Here is a 24,375-nt window from a genome sequence, read left to right as displayed (position 1 = left end):
AATTATTATCCTTGAAATTATTATCCTTGAAATTATTATCCTTGAAATTATTATCCTTCAAATTATTATCTTTAGAATTATCATCGAAATGATTAAAATAACACCAATTGACCAAAATATATTCGCTATGCATTGCTATTGGAATCTCGTCGATTTATCAATCGACTTATCAATGAAAAGTGTAGAAATAAAACAATGAAATTTATACTTTTCTGCCTGGTTACTCGTCGTTTAAGCCACTTCATGAAGGAACGGAGATCAGGCACTCGCGCATTTGCATCAACATTTGCATTGTTGCGGCGCAACGCCGACGTAAAATAAATAAAGCAAATCGCCGAGAATTCCGGAATTCATAAAGTTCGCACGGAATCGCAGTTATTCTTTTCTGATTATTATTCATGGTCGTGATGAATAAGTCGCGTCCGTTCCTTCGGAACCAACATCTTTTTCTGTGAAATATCAGCGGAACGATGCCGCCGTAGAAACAAATTGGAAATATTTATACGCCGGGATTAAACACATTCTTCCTTTCCGAGAAACTTGCAGTTTCTCGATCCAGCCGTTTTGAAAGGTACGATGTTTCAATGCGCATACTTCTAAATTCACAATTTCGAAATTATCTGGTTTCTGTAGTTTCCGATTTTTAAGATTTCAATTTCTGAATTGTCCGATTTATAAATTCACGATTTTTAAGTCTTCTGATATCTAAATTAACAACTTTGAAATCATTTGGTTTCTAAATTTCCTGATTTTTAAGATTTCAATTTATAAATTCTTCGATTTTTATGTTATTTGATTTTTAAGATTGCAATTTATAAATTCTTTGATTTTTAAATTCACGATTTTTATGTCATTTGATTTTTAAATTTAGAATTTTGAAGTCATCTGATTCCTAAATGTTTTAATTTTTGAGATTCCGATTTCTAAATTCTTCGATTTTCGAATTTGTAATTTTTAATTTTTCAGATTATGGTACCTAAATGTTTCGATTTTTGAAATGCGATATCTTGATTGTTATTTCGGAACAGTTTGTATTCCAATCGGCGATCTATGGATTATTGTAGAGTGGTTTAAACGACGCCGTTATTAACACTGTCCGGAGGTTTGTCGTTTTCACGTTCGAACTAGCCAGCGGTTAATCGAACCTTGGTAATGTCCCGCGTACACGCGGAATTAGAAACGTATAATTCCAATCCAATTCGCCTGCCACGTTGAATTTCATTTACACCGGCGCGACGGCGGTTTTGGTGCGTCCGATTTGATTAGCAGTAACAATTCGGTTGACTGCAGTTTGTTTAGACGATTTAGATTCAATGGATTCAATCCGCGAAGCCGCTCCAAAGGGAAACCGAACGGTTCGCACGATTAGCACTTTTCTTTTCGTTATTAGCTATTGTGATTATCTTGTGTTATTATCCACAGCTTGGTTGTGTTAAATACAAATTGTCTACGTCGATCGCGACATACAAATACAAACTCTATAATATGACCGAATTTGGCTTCCGATGATTCCACCATTTTGCATTTGAATAATGATGTTTCGTCATAAATTTATAAAATTCTATTGCCATTATTAACAATTGATCTTACTTTTCGTAGATTATTTTTAAAAGAACAAGATTTGGAACGACTTTATCGCCTAATAAATGCTCTATGACGAAAGCTAACCCAAAATCGACAATTACTTTTTAGCAACGTACGCTTTCAAAATATGCAAATATCATAATTATACAAAGTTCTCGCTATTAATAATTGTGGCTTGTTAACAATTGTTGTTGTGATAAAATTGTTCGTAATTCATTGTAAATATATTGTCAACAATTGTTGCTGTAATAAAATTGTTCATAATTCATTGTAAATATAATGTTAATAATTTGTATCATTTGTCGTAGACAAATGTATACAAATTCTTGAGCAATTAATAAATTCTCAGTCTGCTTCATTGATAACAAATTTTGCAGTATGTTTTCAATTTCTTTAAAAATAAATATTGACGCAACGATAAAGAAATGTTCAGAATTTTATGAATATAATACGATGATAAATAAAAAGGGAAGTTTGTAAATACGGATATGTAGTTACAATAGAGGAATAATCAAAGTGGTGCACACATCCGATTGACTGCTGCGTTCTCACTGTAATTTCCGATCCGCGTCGCGATCTAATGGATTAACAGAAGCTTGCGGTCTCGTGTTAAAACGGATATTAACAGACTGCAACTAAAATAATCAATTAAACCCCTTTAACAGAATTGCATGCAGACGTGAATCCTATTAGCGGCTTTGCTCAGCCTCTAATACATTCGTTATGTAACAGAGTTGCAATCATTGTAGAGAGGATAGCGAATTACATGTTTTTGAAAATCCATTGCTTGAATTTCGAATAATTTCCGTACACAGAAAATGGCATCAAATGGTATAAAATAGCATAAAATTGCCTAAAATTGCATAAAATGGGATAAAGTAGCATAAAATGGTGTAAAATGGCAGAAAATGGCAAGGAAAGCTAGTAGATCACTGTTTTTGGTCCCAATGGAAAGAGGAGACTTCATTCTATCAGATCATAGTCATTTCAATCGCTATGAAAAGTTTAAATTATGAGAGAAATGTGAATTTGAAAATAACCAAAAAATTACCATCTCTACTTAGAATGGGGGGTCTTAAAGATACAAAGGCACTAATACTGAATAATCCAAACGGCGCGGAAGCTAAGATTTCACCCTTTGAAATGTATCTAAGGACACCATTTTATAGTTTTTTTTGTTAACAAAGTTACGATATTTTGAATTTCAGGATTTCATTCGGAAGAGAATCCAAGGTGCTATACGATGGCAAACAAAAATCATAGTTCAATATTTTCGGGCTCATTCGAAAGGGGAGACTTCGTTCGTTAAAATAATTGTGAACTAAACAATTTTTTGAACCACTCAGACGTATGCGAATATGAGAAATCGACAAGACGGAAACATTTGTATTTACAGTGCAGGGTATTAACGAAATAAAATTTATTAAACAGAAGAATTAAGATGCTACGAAACTGGAAACTTGGACTTTTAAAATGAGTCGAAGAACACCACCCTAAAAAATGTTCGCCTAGAATTCCACGACCACAGAAATCACACTAACCTTGGACACTTTTTTTCAAAACTGCCATGAATTGGCAACAAAATATCGCAGATCAATGTTCTTGGACTCGTTGGAAAGGGAATACTTCGTTCCACAGAATCACGGTGATTTCGTACGCCGGAGAAACGTTTCGAACATATTAGAAGCACGCGAATTCGAAAAACGACCAACAATGTTCCATTTTCGCTTATCGCTCGAGTTCCATCGAACCATTTTTCGTTTCGTGCGATTTATGGTGTAGTGCCGGCAGTGCACAGAGCCAAAAATATTCGCGCCGAATCGGAAATGTGATTATCATGTTCGCGCGACCCCCAGCCGCCGAAATTCAATTGGTCCAGCAAGTTTCGGTTGATCCAGCAAATCAGAACTTGGTGAAATATCGTTGGCGCACTTGTAACAATGACACGGAGTCACTAGAGCTTCAGATGATAGCGATTAGGGCAAATTTCGCAGGAGTTAGACGATTACGCTAGTTCTGGCTTGTCGTCGACGGATAATAAAACGGATAATAAGAGCACGCGTCGCGACGGATAATTTACGATTTTTCGATGATTTTTAGCGCTGGTTGACAAGAATCGCCGGTACGAATGTCGGACAATTTTATTTCATAATTTTAATTGCTCCTGGACAAAATATTCTCCTTTTTATTTTCTGCACTGTGAAACTGCCACTTTAACAACGACATCCTGATGTTATTCTATTTTCTTGTATATTCATCAAATTTATCAGATATTGAAATAATGTGTATAATAAAACGTGAACTCTTTATCCCCTTTTCCTATTTTCTTTTAGAGCGGAACAGCCCTTTTTTAATTGCGATATGTAGATGTTACCTTATTTTTTTATATGTTTAAAAAAAATGATATTAAATTATATGTTATTAAGGAATTTTCAATAAAAGCAAAATGTCGAAGAATTTTCAGAGTTGTTCAATACTGTTGATAATCAAATTTCATCAATTTATTTTGTCAATTGATTATACAAAAACTTGAAATATACAAGCGAATATTTACGCTAATTTTACGCACAAAATTCTCGACATATGTAAATAACAATCTCAATCGCCTCTCACTTCTCATTCATCATCCGATCATTGAATACATTGATCACGCATCATTCGTTTCCGCATTTATACTAATTATACAATTTTAATAAAAATAATCCCGAAAATATTAAATAAATAATTAAAAATTATTTCAATTATTTTTTTCATTCTTAACACACTCAATACATAGCTTTCTTATTATTAAATAAATGAATTTCCTTATATATCAGGTATGGAATTGTTATGTGTACAGTAAATTCTCCCTAATTGATGCTCAGCTTAGAAACAAAAATGGATAATTTGGGAAGAGAAGATACGATTAATCGAGCCTTGGAACTGGTTTTTATAGTTGCTGACAATCGGTATCTATAAAAAGGAGCTGCAAGGCTCGAATAACCGTATCTCCTATTTCCAAATTGCCCATTTTTCTTTAGAAGCCGAAAGAAAATTGGGAAGAATTTAATATACAATGTACTATGAATGTATATGGAAACGTGGAAATATCTAAAAAATATAGGTGATACGAACAATGTTTTAAAACGAATATTATAAGATATCGATGATCAGATTCGATGCTTTGTACATGCTATTCAACAAAACTATTTGTTTATACTATTCGTTATTTCTCGATATAATCATCGATTTTTCAAGTTCCATCGTATAGATATTAATCAGTGAGGTATGTAAACACTTTTACAATACAATTCGAAAAGTCGTCGACTAGAACAACCGTGCCTGGGTTAAAGATTCGTTCTCGATGATCGCAAAGGATCGCATCTTAATGTCGATATTTACATCGATTTTTAAGTGAAAAAGAAAGAACTTTTATCATTAAATATATATATAATAATATAATGCGTGCCATAAACTCGAGGACCGGTCGTAAAAGTATCAAAGTCGAGATCCTGGGTCTGGCCCCTTGAAAGTCCTTATAATTTTACAACCGGTCCTAAGAACCGACCGTTCATGTCACGTATTTGGGTATGCTAGAATTTCTGATTTTAATTTCTGCTTGCCCCTTCCCCCATCGGACAATGTTCTGCCCATCATCAGCACGGCATTCTAGTCTATTGATTACGGGTGAATAATGGTGGGGGAGATTAACCAAGAAATTCTTATTTGTATTCTCTTCGATCGTGAATGGCCGTAACGGTACCTTAAGGGGTGAACGTTTCCTCTGCCCAATCCGCTGGAAGGTCCGCGGACTGTACGCATTCTTGTAAATGAACAAGAAAACAATGTACGCAACAATCTACGTTTTCTTGGCTAATGACCGTGCCCGGCCGCTCGGTCTCCCGTGCAATTTACCGTACGGTGCAGTAAATCCACCCTAATTGACGCTCAGATTGTGCACGAATTCTGTTTACACAGCTATACATATATCGATTTACCAGTGAAATTCATGATGTTCGAAATAAAAATCGAGCCGTCGAAAAACTTTCGGTGTTGTTAATTATAATTGTTCAATATTGTTGATAATCATATTTTATCGATTTATAATAGTAAATACTATAAATTATAACAATAGTAAATTCTAGCCGGACTACATAGCTTATGTGTTAATTTTATAGTAATTAATACGAATGTTAATTTCAGCAATGCTAATGCGAAAATTGACAGCAATTTCAATTTCGATGATATTAAATAATATGTTATTAAGGAATTTTCAATAAAAACAAAATGTCGAAGAAATTTCAGAATTGTTGTATACTGTTGATAATCAAATTTGATAAATTTATATTGTCAATTGATTATACAAAAGATTAAAATATACACGCGAATATTTACGCTAATTTCACGCTCAAAATTCTATATATGTAAATAACAATTTCAATCGCCTCTCACTTCTCATTCATCATCCGATCATCGAATACATTGATTTTCACTGCTCACGCATCATTCGATTCCGCAGTTATACCAATTATACAATTTTAATAAAAATAACCCCGAAAATATTAAATAAATAATTAAAAATTATTTCAATTATTTTTTTCATTCTTGATACATTAAATACATATCTTTCTTATTATTAAATAAATGAATTTCCTTATATATCAAGTATGGAATTGTTATGTGTACAGTAAATTCTCCCTAATTGATGCTCAGCCTTAGAAACAAAAATGGACAATTTGGGAAGAGGAGATACAATTATTCGAGCTTTGCGGTTCGTTTTTATAGTTAACGATTGCCACCAACTATAAAAACGAGCCGCGAGGCAACGAAAGCATTCTTTTTGAAAGAAAATTGCTGCTATATTTTTAGACATAATCATTTCAAATTTATATTTATTTATATGTAAAATAAAATTTGTATTCTAAAGATTTCTATAGAATTTCCAATGAAATAATCATCAATTATTAATTAATAGATAATGAAACAAAAATTGAGACAATCTTCAACGAAAAATTTTAATTCTGACCAACGATGCCCTAAAATATTGGTAGCGAAATATATTTCTTGAAATGAGGGACTCGACGAAAACTCGCCTGCGACTCGACTTTTGGTGAACAGATGCGGACGATATGTAATACTGTAAAATACTAAAATGTATAAGGGAGAGTAACGTTTTCACGAAAATACTGCTTCCCACGGATAGATCGATATTGTCTACAATTCATCATCGGGAGGACAAGCGCAATACAAATTGAATCATTCGGAAATCTTAATCGTTTCTCATTGGTTTATTTTGAAAATGGTGTTTTTTTTATTTTAAAAAATTTAATTTATTATTTGTATAATATTAATAATTATAATTATACATTTATTATTTAGATAACGATAAGTTATGTACATTCTAAAAATTTCACTGAAATCGGTTGACCTTCGTACGAGCTGTAAATAATTAATGATCGCAAAAATCGCACTTTTTATCAAGAAGTGTGAGAAATTTGCAATTTTTACAATCTTTTAACGTTTGTAACTTACCATTGCGTTAAACGATTTCAATGAAATTTTCAGCATGCGTATAACTTACCGAGATCAACAAGACGCATTTTTTACATTTTCGTTAGATTTCATAATATAAACATCCTTTTTTATTTTTAAATAATTAACCTTCATATTTCAAAAGAAGTATTCGAAATTTATAGATTTTATCATTATTAATAAATATAATTAACTAATGATATATATTGAAATTATTTATAAATATTTTATTAAACATTCATTAGTTAAATATCTCGAAGTTCGAAAAATCGGCAAAATCGGCAAAATTAGCCTAAAAGTGATCAAAAATAGCTTCTTCAGATAAGAAAGTTAAACAACGAGAGACTTTTACTTTGTTTTGTCATTCCAAGCATGTAATAGCAAAATTGTAACATTGTCTATTATACAGGTCCCTCTATGATCTAAAAAAAAATTCAAATCGTCTACTCTAATTTTAAAAAAGTTAAAATTGCGCCTTGAGAAGTGTTCGAATGTCAGTGGGACTCACTGTATACATATAGCTGATGGCCGGTCTCGGCGACCAAGGGTTGTATTCGCGAGGCATTTTCACGCCCGGCATCTTTTTCGCCGGCATTGTTCGTCCTTGACGAATACGAGTTCTCTGTTCTTCAGCAAGGGCGAAATAAAGAGCCCTCCCAAGCATTGGCGGATTAATGCGTACTGGTGCCCGAGGCGCGATACAAAATTGAAATCCCTAATACGCTATGACACGCTATGACAAATAGAGCGATTATTAAAAAAAGTTTTATTTGAAAATAAAAACTTTATTTATGGCATTGAGAAATTAATTTCAATAACAGCTTTTCTGGACTTTTGCTAGTGCACAGTCGAATGCATGTGTAGATTTCAGCTAGCGACTTGCGTTCATTTGTCGCATATGCATTGCATTTATATCATTTTACTACATGAAATAATATCACGTTGTTCGTTTCAACAGACAGCTGTTATATTATGTATAAAAAAATAAAATACTACTAATTTATCAAATTTAACCAAAGTAATACATGTTTGCTGGCTTTAAATGGACTTACATCATTTTCATAATTAGTCAATTGTAATAATCATTTAATTTCAATTATGAAATTTTAAATATCATTCGAAATATATTTTCTATTAATCCATATAATTTTGTTTATTAATAATTACAATAAATAAAATAGGAGTCTCGTTTCTTATTTTGAACATTAAATATATTTATATATTGTTAAACTTAAAATAAGATATTGTTATTATTTATTTACTCTCTTTATGTGGCGGTGTTTTGAAATAGTCATGATGCACAGGCGTTACATAATGTAATAACTGTTTCATATCCTTATATTTTTCGTATGTAACAGATCTCTCGGCATCGCTATACAAAGATGACATTTGAAAACATTAATTCCACTTGGATATCTCCCGCATCACTATACCTGCAGGAAAATTCTTCATACCATCGAATGCCCCCTTTCATGCTAAACAACTTTTGTAGGAACATGTTTTCGATAACTTCACCCTGTAAATATATCCAATAACAAAGGTACTGTAAATAACCAGGCCCTAATTAGTCCCCGTAGGTTCTGCTTTCCCTTGCAAATCATAATTTTCATCAAGGCTCGGTGCGAGCCTGTTTACGATGGTTCCTTCAATTGACTCATTTCCACTAGCTCGGCCTAATCCGCCGCTGTTCTTTTTCTTTTAATTTAACCGAACGAACCGATCCTTGTAAAATCCGTATGACACGACCGGTCATCGCAGGTACACGTGCTTACCTGATAGCCGGCCGCGGTGGCTAATGATTTTCCACGGGAGACGTTTTCATACCTGGCGCATTTTTTTTCGGGTAGTATCCTTTTGTCATTGTTCGTCTTTGCTGATTAGGACGTTCTGTCCTTTAGCAAGGACAGTATAAATACCCTGCCGATGTCAACGGAAACACTCATTCTGTGATCAGTGCAGCAGTGATCAGTGCGAAGACCTCGGCGAATTTTCTCAGTTAATTTTCCCAGTGAAGTATAGTGAGAATTTCTTAGTGAACTAAAATGGAATGGTACGTACATTTTTGCTATATTCTTCCGCGAACATTCTTCAGTCACTTGTTTTGACTAATGTTTTCCGTGTGTCGGGTATAAGAAAGACAATTTATTTTTACGAATTTAAATATTTATAAATAAAATATATTTTTCATCGAGATATGAGTCAACCTCTATTTTGGCCGGATACGGAGAATTCTCCCTAATTGACGCTCGGATAGTGCACGAAGATGGACAAGTCGGGAAGAGGAGATACGATTATTCAAATTTGTAAATTGAAATCTTGAAAATTAGAAAATTTAAATACTAGATAATTTAAAAAATGTACATTTATATATATATAGAAATCGGAGAACTTAAAAATCGTGAATTTGTAAATCAAAGAATTTAGAAATTAAAATGATAAGATTTAGAAAATTTGGGAAGCAGATGATTTAAAAATTTGTAAATTTAAGAGTCGGAAATCTTAAAAAGCGTAAATGCAGAAATCAAACAATTCAGAAATCGAAACGGTAAGAACTAGAACATTTAGAAACCAGTTGATAACAATTAAAATTTCAGAAAACTGAAAAATCGTGAATTTATAAATCAAAGAATTTAGAAATTGAAATCTTAAAAATTTGATCATATAGAAATCAGCTGACTTCGAAATTGTAAATTTATAAATCAGAGAATTTAAAAACCGTCAATTTGATTTGAATTGGAATTGGAATCTTAAAAATCAGAAACTACAGAAACCAGATAATTTCGAAATTATGAATTTAGAAGTATGCGCATTGAAACATCGTGCCATTCGAAACGGATGGATCGAGAAATTGCAAGTTTTTCGGAACGGAAAAATGTGTTTAATCCTGGCGTATAGATATTTCCAATCTATTCGCTTATAAAAACGAGTCGTCTACAAAGTTGTCGATTCACCGATAACTATAAAAACGAGCCGCGAGGCTCGAGTAATCGTGTCTCCTCTTCCCAGATTGTCCATTTCTGTGCGTAATCCGAGCGTCAGTTAGGAAGACATTACTGTATCTCCAAACGTTTCTGGAAACTTGATTCGATTAAAGCTTCCGTCGTTTAATATACCGTTTAATATTACATGCATACTAATTAATTGTTTCTTTTCGTTCAGTTCCAGAACTAATACTGAATCCTGCATTGAGTGGGGCTCCATAGAAGGTGGAGAAATCGAGTTCGAGTCTCTGACGGAGGATACTTTGGAGGGAGCATTACAAGTAATAAGGAAAAGCTTTTTCCCCAACGAGAGCATCTGCAAAGCCGTAAATCTGATATCGGCGCCTTGTAGCGTCAGAGCGCTCGAGGAGCTCTGTGTGGAAATTGCTAAAGACGGTGTCAGCATTGTTGCAGTCGACGTCAAGACTGGGGAAGTTGTTGGTGTTGTTCTCAATAAAATTAAGATATTGAGAGATCATCCGATGCCGAGAGATCCTGTAACTAACCCGCGACGTCCGTGTGGGCGCCCACCGTTTCGTCGACATCGCCCGGTCCTCTGGCGACCTTGCCAAAAGAGTTGGCTTGAAAGATTCAAGGATAATTGCGTACATCACCGGGCCAGGGGCTACGTAGATTTTCTGATTGCTATACACAGCAAGATAAATTTATTCAAATATTATAATATTGATTGTATTATGGAGTTGATGTTCCTGGCTACGCTGCCGGAGATGCAGCAGCGAAAAATTGGCGAGGGCTTAGTGTCCGTGTCCGTGGAGGTTGCCAATGCGCTGAATAATGGACAGCAAGTGAAAGTACCGATATCTGACACTGGAATTAATAGCGTGATCCATAATTTTCTGAGCATACCGAAGTTAGTGACTGCAATCATGACTTCCAATTACGCGCAGATCATCGCGAGGAGGTGCCGCTTAAAGGTCTTGGAAAGGATTAATTACAGGGGCTTTCGTTATAGTGACGTATCGTTCCGCAAGAGAATAGGGAAGGAGCATCGTGACTTCACTGTTGTAGCCAAGAAAATAAAGAACTAATCGACGGTTCAGAAGATATCGCAATGTCAAGAAAATTATATTTTATTTAGTATTTGCTTGTATTTAACAGGATTTCTATAATTTCGACCGAAATTGTCAATTATTATCTTCGAAATTATCATCTTTGAAATTATTAATTCTGAAATTATCATTTTCGAAATTGTTATCTTCAAAATTGTTATCTTCGACATTGATATCTTCGAAATCATTATCTTCGAAATTACTATCTTCGAAATTATTACCTTCGAAATTATCCCAGAAATTATTCTAGAAATTATTATTTTTGAAATTGTTATCCTAGAAATTACTATCTTTGTAATTGTTATTCTAGAAAGTGTTGTCTCCGAAATTGTTGTCTTTGGAAATATAATTCTCGAAATTATTATCTTTGAAATTATTATCCTTGAAATTATTGTCATTAAAATTATCATCGAAATGATTGAAATAACACCAATTGGCCAAAATATATTCGCTATGCAATCTCGTCGATGTAACACTTATCAATGAAAAGTGTAGAAACAAAACAATGAAATTTATACTTTTCTGCCAGGTTTCTCGTCGTTTCAGCCACTTCATGAAGGAACGGAGATCAGGCACTCGCGATCGGGCACTAATACTAAATAATCCAAACGGCGCGAAAGCGAAGATTTCACCCTTTGAAATGTATCTAAGAACACCATTCTACAGTTTTTTTTGTTAACAAAGTTACGGTATTTTGAATTTCAGAATTTCATTCGGAAGAGAATCCAAGGTGCTATACGATGGCAAACAAAAATCATAGATCAATACTTTCGGGCTCATTCGAAAGGGGAGACTTCGTTCGTTAAAATAATTGTGATTGCGTTTGCCAAACAATTTTTTGAACCACTCAGATCTATGCGAATATGAGAAATCGACAGGACGGAACCATTTTTATTTACAGTGCAGGGTATTAACGAAATAAAATTTATAAAACAGGAGAATTAAGATGCTACGAAACTGGGAAATTGGACTTCTAAAATGAGTAGAAAAACACCACCCTACGATATTTTTTAACGAAGTTATGGTATTCTGAATTTCGAAAAATGTTCGCCTAGAATTCCACGACCTCAGAAATCACATTAATCTTGTATACTTTTTTTCAAAACTGCTATAAATTTGCAACAAAGTATCGCAGATCAACGTTCTTGGATTCGTTGGAAAGGGAATACTTCGTTCCACAGAATCACGGTGATTTCATACGCCGGAGAAACGTTTCGAACTTATCAGAAGCACGCGAATTTGAAAAATGACCAACAAAGTTTCATTTTCGCTTATCGCTCGAGTTCCATCGAACCATTTTTCGTTTCGTGCGATTTATGGTATAGTGCCGGCCGTGCGTAGAGCCAAAAATATTCGCGCTGAGTCGGAAATGTGATTATCATGTTCGCGCGACCTTTACGAAGGCGGCTGGCCACCCCCGGCCGCCGAAATTCAATTGGTCCAGCAAGTTTCGGTTGATCCAACGAATCAGAATTTGGTGAAATATCGTTGGCGCACTTGTAACAATGACACGGAGTCACTACAGCTTCAGATGATCGCGATTAGGGCAAATTTCGCAGGAGTTAAACGATTACGCTGATTCTGGCTCGTGAGCACGCGTCGCGACGGATAATTTACGATTTTTCGATGATTTTTATGTCGAAATTATGAATGTCGGACAATTTTATTTCATAATTTTAATTGCTCCTGAACAAAAAATTTTCATCCCCTTTTTATTTTCTGCACGGTGAAACTGCCCCTTTAACAACGACATCCTGATGTTACCCCTTTTTCTTGTATATTTTGCAAATTTATCAGGTATTAAAATAATGCGTATAATAAAATTTGAACTTTTTATCCCCTTTACCTATTTTCTTTTAGAGCGGAACAGCCCCTTTTTAATTGCGATATGTAGATGTTACCCTATTTTTGTATATGTTATCAAAATTCTCATGACATTAAAAAGCTGTTTATAACATAAATTAAATTTTTCATGCCTTCCTTACTTTCTTCAGGGTGAAACTACCGCCTTAATAACGATGTCTAGATATTACCTATCTCCATGTTTATTTCTAAAATTTTACCGTATATTAATAAAATATTTGCAGTGAAAATTAAATGTTTCATCCCTTTTTATTTTTCGTAGTACGAAACTACCCCCTGAATGAATGTGGTATCTTGTAGATGTTTCCCTCTCTGCATAATTATTTCTACAATTTTATTGGATATTAAGAAATTACTTCCAGCGAAAATTAGATTTTGCACCCCTTTTTATTTTCTTTGAGATAGAACTTCCATATTTTTAAAATTGCACCAGATATTAAAAAAATTTAAGATAAAAATTTAAAGATATTAAAAAATTGAATTTCTTTCCTTCGTTTATATTTTTAAGGGTAAAACTATCCCCTCCTTGCTCGAATGATATATATTCGATATGTACTAAATATTCAAAAATATGTTACAATAAAAATTGAATATGTTGTCATTTAAAACAATGCAGTCATATAATGTAACAAATATAAATTTTCTGTCTCGTGTAGAATTTATTAACGACAGAGTATGCTAATCAACATGACAATGAAAGAAATCGTATTTCAAGGGGTTAATTACGTCGGAGAATCTGTAAAATTTTTTCTCCGAGGAATTTATAAATAGCCCGAGGCTATACGAATATTAAAAACTTTATAATGAAGGGATCGGAATAGTTGAATTTTGTGGAAGGGTAATTATTCCTCAGACGAAGTTTGGTTGTTGACAGGAACAGCGATTCTTCGAACGAAATTTAAAATAAAAATTGAAATATCATAAGAATTTTATATTGTTCAACATTGTTGATAATCATATTTTATCAATTTATAATGGTAAATAATATAAATTATAACAATAGTAAGTTCTAGCCAGACCACATAGCTTATGTTAATTTTATAGCAATTACAATTTGAACGACACCAGTTAATGTTAGATTAATACGAATTTTAATTTCAGCAATGCTAATGCGAAAATTTACAGCAATTTGAATTTCGATGATATTAAATGATATGTTATTAAGGAATTTCAATAAAAGCAAAATGTCGAAGAATTTTCAGAGTTGTTGTATACTGTTGATAATCAAATTTCATCAATTTATATTGTCAATTGATTGTACAAAAAATTAAAATATACACGCGAATATTTACGCTAATTTCACGCACTATATTCTCGACATATGTAAATAACAATCTCAATCGCCTCTCACTTCTCAATCATCAGCCGATCATTGAATACATTGATTTTCACTTCTCTCGCATCATTCGATTCCGCAGTTATATCAATTATACAATTTTAATAAAAATAATCCCGAAAATATTATATAACTAATTAAAAATTGTTTCAATTATTGTTTTCATTCGTGATACACTAAATACGTAGCTTTCTCGTTATTAAATAAATGAATTTCCTTGTATATCAATTATGGAATTTATATACATCCATATTTCGGTTTCGTGAAATACTAAATAGAATTGATTCTCATATTATACAATAATTGAATTTTCGAACGTGATAATTATGGCATGGAACTCTTCGGAATTATAGCTGTGTTTGATTATTGAAGCACATTAGCGAGCCGAGAGATGACCAAGCAATATTAATTATGATTTCGAAAGTTTTCTTTTCGAAAGAAAATTACTGCTATATTTTTAGACACAATTTTTTTAACTTTATATTTATGTATATATGTACAAGAAAACTTTAATTCTGAAGATTTCTACTTAATTACCAATGAAATAATTATCAATTATGAATGATTTGAAAATTAAATAAACATTGAGACAATCTTTAACAAAAATGTACGTGTACATATCCATTTATTACTAATGATTTTATTCTCCACGATCTTCATGAAACTTCTTTGAAAATAGGTTTTAATAATTATTTCATATAAGTTCGTAACTAAAATAAATATTATAATTAAAATAAATATATTTATTTATGGAAAATGTTTTCTGTTCTTGATTTTCACGTAACTTCAACCAATGTAATATTTAATTATCATTACACATAAATTCAATTTAAATGAATGTTGAAATAATCGTAAGAATAATACGCGGTTGTATTTGTTTATAGAAGGTGATTTTCTCTCGTTAATTTTCATCGAACTGCAGAGGAAATAATAATAATAATAATAATTATTATGAACAAATTTCATTAAAATGGTTCCCAATTATTAAAAGGAGAATACGTTCGATAATGAATTTCTCCTGACGAATTGCACAGAGATTATTACAACAACAAATGTATATTTTATATAGACATGTAAAATCAGTGGCCTAATCGAAGCTTATCAAACATTCACGAAACCAGTACGAAATAATCCTTGCGCTGATAGCTGGCTCATTATCAATCCATCAAATCCATAATCCCCTATGCAACAAATACGACGTGAACTCGAAAGTCGATCATTCTCTTTCTCGTCGATCAATACCGTTGAGAGTTTCGCAAAATTTTCCGCGAAAATCTCGCATCAAACATAATTCCGCTATTCGAGTTTAGTTAAATGTGAATTCGAGCCGAATGATTTCGCACGATCCATCAAATGATAAATGTCGTCGACTGTAGAAATACTATACATTAAAAAATCACAGCAGAAGCTCAATGATTGTAAGAATCGTTGTAATACATGGCAGAATTCCGATACATGCAAAATACAATTAAGAAGAAAATGATAGAAATATTAGAAACTTGACGAAATACAATAATCAAATATAAAGATAGTAAAATGTAGAAACTATATAAATTCAGTAATCAAATGTAGATATATTCAAATATGGATACTATTTATTATATATTACTATATATATTATATTTATTATATTATTATATTATAATATAGATTATTAATATACAACAAATATAAAATTTACTGAATTTTTGAATTCATGTAGCTTCTACATTTTAGTATTTTTATATTTGGCTATATGTATAAACAATATAAATAGAGCATACGTAATAAATAAAGAAATATTAAAAATATAAAAACTGCACGAATGTAATAATCAAATATAGAAATACTAAAGCCATAGAAACCACTAAAATGCAACTGGCGAATATAGAAACACTAAAATATAGAAACTACGTAAATGGAATAGTCAAATACACAAGAACTAAAAATTTAAAAATTATGAAAGATGCAAAATAGGGGAAAACTATAAAAAAAGACCGGTGTAAGTTGTGATTACGAAAAATATAGAGTCTACAGAAAATGCAATAGTCAAATATACAAGTACTAGAAATTTAAAAATTGTAAGATATGTAAACTGGGGGAAAACTATAAAAAATACCCGCTGTAAATCGTGGTAGTACTAATATAAATGACAAATAAAATTAATAACTAATTACCAATGATCAAATATAGAAATACCAAAAATTTTAGAAAGTGTAGAAGATATAAAATAGGCGGGGAATATAACAAACAATATTATAAATGATAAAATTATCGTTATCATCATTTTACACTTTTAAACATTACACGAAGCAAAATTGTGTAACTTAACAAAAAAAAATTATTGTGTGTGTATTATACTATTTTCTATATTTAATATACATATAATTGGGTTGATGGTTTTAATCAATCATCTTCTCCTAATAGCATGTAATTACAGTCGCATTACAATATTCATCATACTCCAATCACAATCACAAATGGCGAGTTCTAATTACATTACAGCCAATATCGTATAATATTATATGTACATAGTCACCTTGTCACCGTCCACTCACCACAAACCACATCCAGTCTCTCACGAAATCAATATTAGCTTATAAGAAATTTATATTTCGACAACAGGAAACAATAATACCTCTCATCATATTAGTTTATGTCAATTTAACAGCAATTTGAATTTTAACGACACTAATTAATGTTAGGATAATATGAATTTTAAGTTCGAGAATATAATATTTTAATATATATACTAACATATATAATAATAATTTAATAATATTTTTTGTACAGAACTTCAACTCTCATGCTATTAAATAATATTTTTTGTTCAGGTATTAAAGCTCCAATAATATTGAACGGAATTATAATAACATCGATACGAATTTTATATTAAATTTATGGGATATATGATGCTCAATGTTATATTTTCATATGATATTGTTTAAAATTGTCTCATATTGTTCTTTTTAACAATGTTTGTTATATGACGTACAATGATTATTTATTGATATCACATTTATGAGGAATTTAGATATCAATAATTACTATCGCATAAATAACGATAACTAGATTGTTGCATCATTAAAATATTTGAATAATACAACGAGGAACTCAAATTTCCATGATTTTAAATAATGTTTAATTTATTAGGAATTCCAGGATCAATAACATTATACACAATGTAATCGTACTAAACCATTCTTATTAGGTTAATGCATAATTTAATACGGTGATAATGTATTAAATGCTGCAGCAATAAAAAAATATAAAAAATGTAAATTTGATAATATTATTAATTATATATATATATATAATTAATAAAATATTATTAAAATAACATTTTTTATATTTTATAATATATAATTATAATTATGTATATATATATATATATATATATATATATATATATATATAATTATACTATATAATATACAATATAATAATTTAGTATAATATACAGTATAATATATATATGGTATATATATATATATATATATATATATATATATATATATATATATATATATATATATACATTATACTGTATATTATACTAAATTATTATATCGTGTATTATATAGTATAATTAAATACATTTATACTGTATATCATACTAAAAACTGTACATTATATATAATATAATGTAATACATTAAATACTATTTCTAGTATTTTACATAATTGCCAAAAGCTGAGTAATTAAATTATATTACGTTCGCTATCAGCATAGTTATATTTATTGTATTTATTGCATTAAATACATTGTATCATCTTACGCGACATGATGAAAATGCCGCCAAAGTGAAGGCATCAATTCTCTAAATATCATGCTATGTGCTATAATTTTAAATAATTATATTCAGAACATTAATATGACGTTCTTTATGCTGCGGGCGAACGTGTTAAGCAATGATCCAAACGCCACGGGTTGAAATGACCTCGACGGTCCATAAACCAAAAATAATATTCTTCCTAATTGATCGCATTTTTTAATTCGAATCTTAACCGTTAGAAGCGATACGCAATTTCAATGCGTTCCTTTTAACGCTGCCAAAAACCTGTTCCCAGTCACGTCCCACCAAAATTGATATTCCCCGCCGTCGCCACAAATTTCCAATAAACTCGCCGCACCAACAGCGCCGCCGAAACCGAAGAAGGAAAACTCGATCGACACTCGCGTGTTTCCCGGTAACGAATCGTCGCTTTCGCCACTCCAACCACGAGTGCAAACACTACGTGGCTGCATCACCGACACCTTTAGGTGCTGGATCGGGGTGGGGTGGGGGGTCGTCGTTGGTGTTCGCTAAAGGTTGCCTCTGTGTTGTAAATAAACGGCGCGACCCGATCGTACTGAAGATAGAAGCCAATCATCCAGCAGGATTTCTGGTTTCCTTTAGTTCCGTCCCCCTCCACCGCTTTCTTCCGTACCTTATGGAGCATAGCAGTACTATCCCCCCCCCCAAAAAAAAAAATTTGCCGGAAAGCGATATTCGGAGTACGTATAGACTAACGGTCGTAAGACGTTGCCCGCGACCATCGAAACCGTCTTCCGACGGTTAATCCGATACATGGAGTTGCGAAATTTCAGCGACACGGTTGTTTTTATGTTTCTGGTCTCCTGACTTCTGCGAACGGCGGATTACGATCGCCGGATATCCATCTCGGTGGACGTAGAATAAAGCAGACCCGATTTTCTGAAGCTTCGCAGATTATGGTATTCGGAAATAAAAGAATTTCGTAGCTTGCTTTCAAGAGCCTTTTAGAGTGTAACGTACGGAGAATCTTCCCACGAATTTTTTATATTCCCTCCTGAAGGCATACGCCAGGCTGGCGCCAGCCAGCCGGGGATTCATTTGTATATCGCGAGTCGAGTACCTCCGAGAGAGTACGACGACGAACATTTCTGGAGTCGGACCACATAGGATCATCCCCACTACCATTTTTCCACAGAAAAACTGACTATATAAAGGGCCCAAACGCGACCGGGAATTGGGCTAGTTTCGAGTCATTCGTCGACGCGGAAACATTAGTAACATCGAGTTTCAATTCTTCTTCCGCGAAAACTTACTTACAGTTGTAAAACCCAACGCGTAATAATTTAGTTTTTACCAGTTTTCTTTGGTTTCAAGTTTAATCATTTCCACCTCCTGTTTCAAACCAGTAGTTGGTATAACCCACCAAGATATATCTTAACCGCTCGAGGTATATCTTTATTTCTTTTCTAACCCTAATATCAATTTCTCCAAACACCTTATCCTAATTTTAAAGGTAGCTACCCGTGTCGAAATAAACATCGGCTGGTCTACGCACCTCATCCAAAAATTCCAATTACATGCAACCTCCGGCCACCCAAACTGCCTGGCCCTCGGCTCGTAACAAGAGCATGATAAGACGAGTAGTATTGTGGTCATTTAATCCTGAGATAGTAGCGTCTGAAAGCAGAGGAACTTAAATATTTTTGATAAATTATTTTCGTTTAATTTTAAATAGAATCGTACGTGTTTTGATGAAGGGCGAAGAAACGAATCCAACAAGTATAATGATTGAATACTTTCGATTGTTTAACCTCGATATGTTTGCGTTTGAAAGTTGATTACTTAATGTTTCGGACACGATATTGTTACAAGAATTATATCTCTTTTTTAATGTTTATGATAATATTGTTACGGCGACTTGTCCAAATCAAGTGGCTGTAATGTGAAACAGCCCTGTTGTGAACACCTCCTTAAAGAATAATAGAAGAGAGGGGTTGCCACGGAGGTGTGTTATCAACGGACAATCGAAGAGTCGGGATCGGACCGTCGAGCGGTCCAAAGATCTCAAACATAATTGAATTGAGTTGTATTATAGTTTATGTACTTTATTGTAAATAAAATGCCGCGACGCGAAAGAAATGCAGTAATTCGCAACAATATTATTGAATCAATTGTTTTCTCATATAATAAAGCACTCCTTAAAGTAAGTAGAAACATAAATTTTGTTTATTTATTGCACATGTCCTTTTGTATAATAAGCGATAAACAAGATAGTGACGAAATTTAACGTCACAAAAATAATCGGACAGTCCGTAGGTATAGGTGAACTAGTTTTTATCGATGGTATTATGGATAAAATGAAATATTTGGACATTTTTTAAAGAAAATTTAATTACAAGTGTTATAAATATGGGTGTACGTACAGTTTTAAGTTTTATTAGGACAGTGATCCTAAACACAAGGTCAGAATTGTACAGGAATATTTGTTAAACAATTGTCCAAAAGTACTGCATCCTTCTCCTCAATCGCCTGATTTAAATCCAATTAAAAATTTATGGGATCAACTGGACCACAAAATTCGTACAATACTTACAAAGACAACAACAAAGATAAAACAACGTTTGTTAGACGAATGGAAACGAATTTCGTCGGATTATTTAAATAAAGTCATCTGTAACATGCCCAAGCGATTACATGAAGTAATAAAACAAAAGGGTCAACCGACAAAATATTAATATTATGATAACGTGATTAAAAAGATTTTCATTTTATATAAAATTAATGTAATTCATTCACTGTCCGAATATTTTTGTGACGTTAAATTTCCTCACAATCTTGTTCATCGCTTATTATACAAAAGAACATGTGCAATAAATAAACAAAATTTATGTTTCTACTTACTTTGTATGAGAAAACAATTGATTCAATAATACTATCATAAACAATAAAAAGGAGCAATTGTTCTTGTATCAATATCGTGTCCGAATATTAATGCGAGTCACTGTATATATTCATTATACTCGTTGCATTTGTCTTTCGATGCTCTACAAGAATATCGGTAACAATATACAGAGTGTTGTATAAAAGTGTGCTGGAAACAGGAGTAGTCCTCAGGAGTAGTATCTTTTTTTCAGATACAAATATCAAGCGGATTACGAAAAAAAACCGAAAAAATGGACGTCGGATCTGTTGTACATACGAAAACCACACAATGGAGCGATAGAAAAAGACATATCCCTAGTTAACAATACATATGTAACAATAATTTAAACAATATTTATAATTGATTATGTTTTTCTTATTACATTGTCTATAATCATATTGTTCATAACTGATAATATTCTTTATTACTACTTTAGACAATATATTTGTACTACGTGACCTATAATATTATTTAAAAAAAATTGGTTAAGTAAACATTTTTATCACAATTAAATACAAAAATTACTTAACACGAAGATCGTCGTATGAAATTTTATATTCCAATCATATAATTGTAGTAAAAAATCGTAGGCAAATATTGTAGCTAAAATAGAAAAATATTGACATCCACAAAAAATAAGTACTTGGTCAATGAAAATATATAAAGTAAAATGTACAACTAAAATGTTTAGAATAAAATGTTCAAACAAACTGTTCGATAAACATGCTTAAAATAAAATGTTCAACTAAAATGTGTAAAATAAAGTATTCACAACCAATATGTTTAAAATGAAGTGTTCAAAATAAAATGTTCAACTAAAATTAACATCTACGAAAAATAAGTTCGAAACAATGCTTGTGTACGTCGATAGCGTCTGGTGTCGCATTTCGTATCGACAGCGCATTCAAATTCAGGAAACCTCGAAAACATGAAAACACCGATTTTCATAAAAGTCGCACGAAGTTGTGGATTGTGGCCAACTCTTTGAGCGAAAAGTGCGACGTGTGGCGTCGGGTGTCATCTGTCGAAGGAACGTGCAAACGTCGGAATACAAAAATTCTCCCCTCCACACTCTCGCCGATCCCATCGCACACTCTAACCGCCATTTCTGGCGCGGCTCCTATCGGGTCCCTTATTTCGTCGACGAAAAAATGGGGAGGTGGGTGAACTGGAAGAATGCAGTCTCAAGCCTCCGCGACCTAACCCAGTGAAATGAATTGGAGGATCGTGCCCCGACCGTGAAAATCGACGCCAGAAAAATATTTTCCTGGCCTTCGTGCTCCGGGCAACGAACGATGCCGATCTTTTGCGTAAGCCGCTTCCAGATATCTCGCAGAGTCGCTGAGATCGCTCGGTCCCCGAAAAATTCCGTTGGAAAAGTCGTTCGCCCATCGATAGCAAAGATTTCTCGCAGACGGAAGTGGTCACGATTTTTTTTCTTGCGGATTTTAGGGTCGAAGGTTTAGGTTAGGTGGACGGGTTTTTATGGAGCTTGGTGGATGGCGTATGAAATGGAGGGTTCGGGGTGTAGTGAAAAAAAAAGATTGCAAATTGAATTGATATTTTATATTGCTAGTAATAATAAAATTTTTTATTTCATTAAAAAATCATTCAAATAATTCGACAAATTATTTATTTATTATTGCAAATGATAAAAAAAATATTTATTATGCAAATAAAATGTTATTTTTCATTTGGGTTTTAGAGAGGGACGAAAAGATTTAGAATACTATTTGCGCTGATATACATATGTATACTTAGTGAATAAATTTAGGATAATGTAAATTAAAGGGTTGGAACTTGAGTTCCAATATATCAATTACTAAAGAATTGAATTTGTATTACAAAGTTTCAATTATTTAAATCTCAAAATTTTAATTTTTTTAATTTTAATTTAAATATTAAGTTACACTTCTGCTTATGTCTACATGCTCCTATGTATTCAATAAATAGATTTTGGCTAGATTTTCTTTCTAATGTAAATTAAGGGTTGTTGACCAAGGTGATAATTACTGAAGGGGTGAATTCGGAGTGCATAGTTAATATTTAAAATAATTTCGAAATATTGATGAGTATTGATTTATTTTTGTCAATAGATTTAAGCTAGAACTCCATTTCCTTATAAATTTAAAGGTCCAGGGTTAATGACTGACGTGTATTAGTTACTGCTGAAGTAAATTTGGGGTGTAAGGTGAGTATTTTAAATTACTGTGAAATATTCACGAATGCTGATTTCAGTCAATAAAGGTCCGGCTTCCCTTTTCGATGTGAATGGAATGGTCGAGGGTTAATGACCGATTGATCGTGGGCAAAGTGAACATTTACAATCATTCCGGAATATTTCTGCATGCCGACGTATTTTTATAAAATCGACTTAGACCAGGTTTGCTAATACATTTCTATTAAATACGTTAAATAAATTTAAGTTAGCTTTCCTTTATTTTCTGAATCAGGGCGCCGAGGCTTGATGATAAAGATATCAACTATTGAAAGGGTGATTTTGAGGTGCAAAATTGACAGTTAAGATTATTCTAAGACACTCCCTGCGCTCTGATAATATTTTCTTGTCTACACGTATTCTGTAAGCAAGGGTTCGAGGTTCCCCTCTTGTACACAAGTTACCCAAAGGGGTGAGTTTGGGGTGCAAAGTTGGCAGTTTGTATTATTTTGGAAAGTTTGTTGATACTAATATTATTTATGTCATGTAAATTTCGGCTGGGTTCTCCTCTTTTTAATGTAAATCAGCTGGTTGCGGGGCGGTGTTGTACATCTAATTTACAGTAGGGACGAATTTTGGGGTGGAAAATTCACATAATTTTCGGAAGCTCGCAGATACTTACATATCTTTATTATGTAAGTTCATGTTGTACTTCCCTTTTAATATAAATCGGGGGATTGAGGGTTGAAGCTTCAAATGTTGATTGCCGAAAGGGTGAATTAGGGGTAGAAAGACTACGGTCTAAACTATTCCAAGATATTTCTTCGTTCTTAGAAAAATTAATTGACTAAATGTGTCGTAAATTAGCTTCCCAATATGCGTGCAAGGGTTGAGTGCGGTATGTTTAAGGCATCAGTTACTAGAAGGGTGAATTTAGGGTGCGAGGGTTTACGTAGTTTCCGAGGAGGTCGTAGACTCTATTTTTATGCGGGTACGTTTATGTGGTAGCCAGTAATTTTCATGACGTTGTAATGACCAGAACTATAATTCTAGGCAATCATAGGTCTGTTGAAGCTGGTGATACTTCTGATTCTAACCGCATTCCTGTTCTCTCTCGCTGCCGTAACACGGTTGATGGAGCTGACTGTCATCGTAATGTATCCGGTGCCCATTTTCGTGCTCAGACTATTTTCGAGAGTAGTCGTGAGTACAT

General features: G+C 32.8%; 1 protein-coding gene across 1 annotated transcript; it reads left to right on the top strand.

Annotated features, from left to right (window-relative positions):
- Positions 1-9,049: 9,049 nt before the first annotated feature.
- LOC143262083 (uncharacterized) lies at positions 9,050-24,093 on the top strand. The gene is made up of 3 exons (XM_076528043.1): positions 9,050-9,145; positions 10,255-10,947; positions 24,030-24,093. Exons 1-3 carry the CDS (start codon positions 9,138-9,140, stop codon positions 24,091-24,093), a joined length of 765 nt encoding a protein of 254 aa, XP_076384158.1. The 5' UTR covers positions 9,050-9,137.
- The last annotated feature ends 282 nt before the right edge of the window (positions 24,094-24,375 follow it).

This window comes from Megalopta genalis, unplaced genomic scaffold (genome assembly GCF_051020955.1).
Source record: "Megalopta genalis isolate 19385.01 unplaced genomic scaffold, iyMegGena1_principal scaffold0086, whole genome shotgun sequence".
NCBI lineage: Eukaryota > Metazoa > Arthropoda > Insecta > Hymenoptera > Halictidae > Megalopta > Megalopta genalis.
The sequence above is the reverse complement of the archived record's forward strand: the minus strand, read 5'-3'. Positions and strand labels throughout refer to the sequence as shown.

Coding starts and splice junctions, on each gene's coding strand:
- LOC143262083 (XM_076528043.1), top strand. Junction 10,948..24,029: donor AATTTTCTGAGCATACCGAA/GTTAGTGACTGC, acceptor GTCGTAAATTAG/CTTCCCAATATGCGTGCAAG.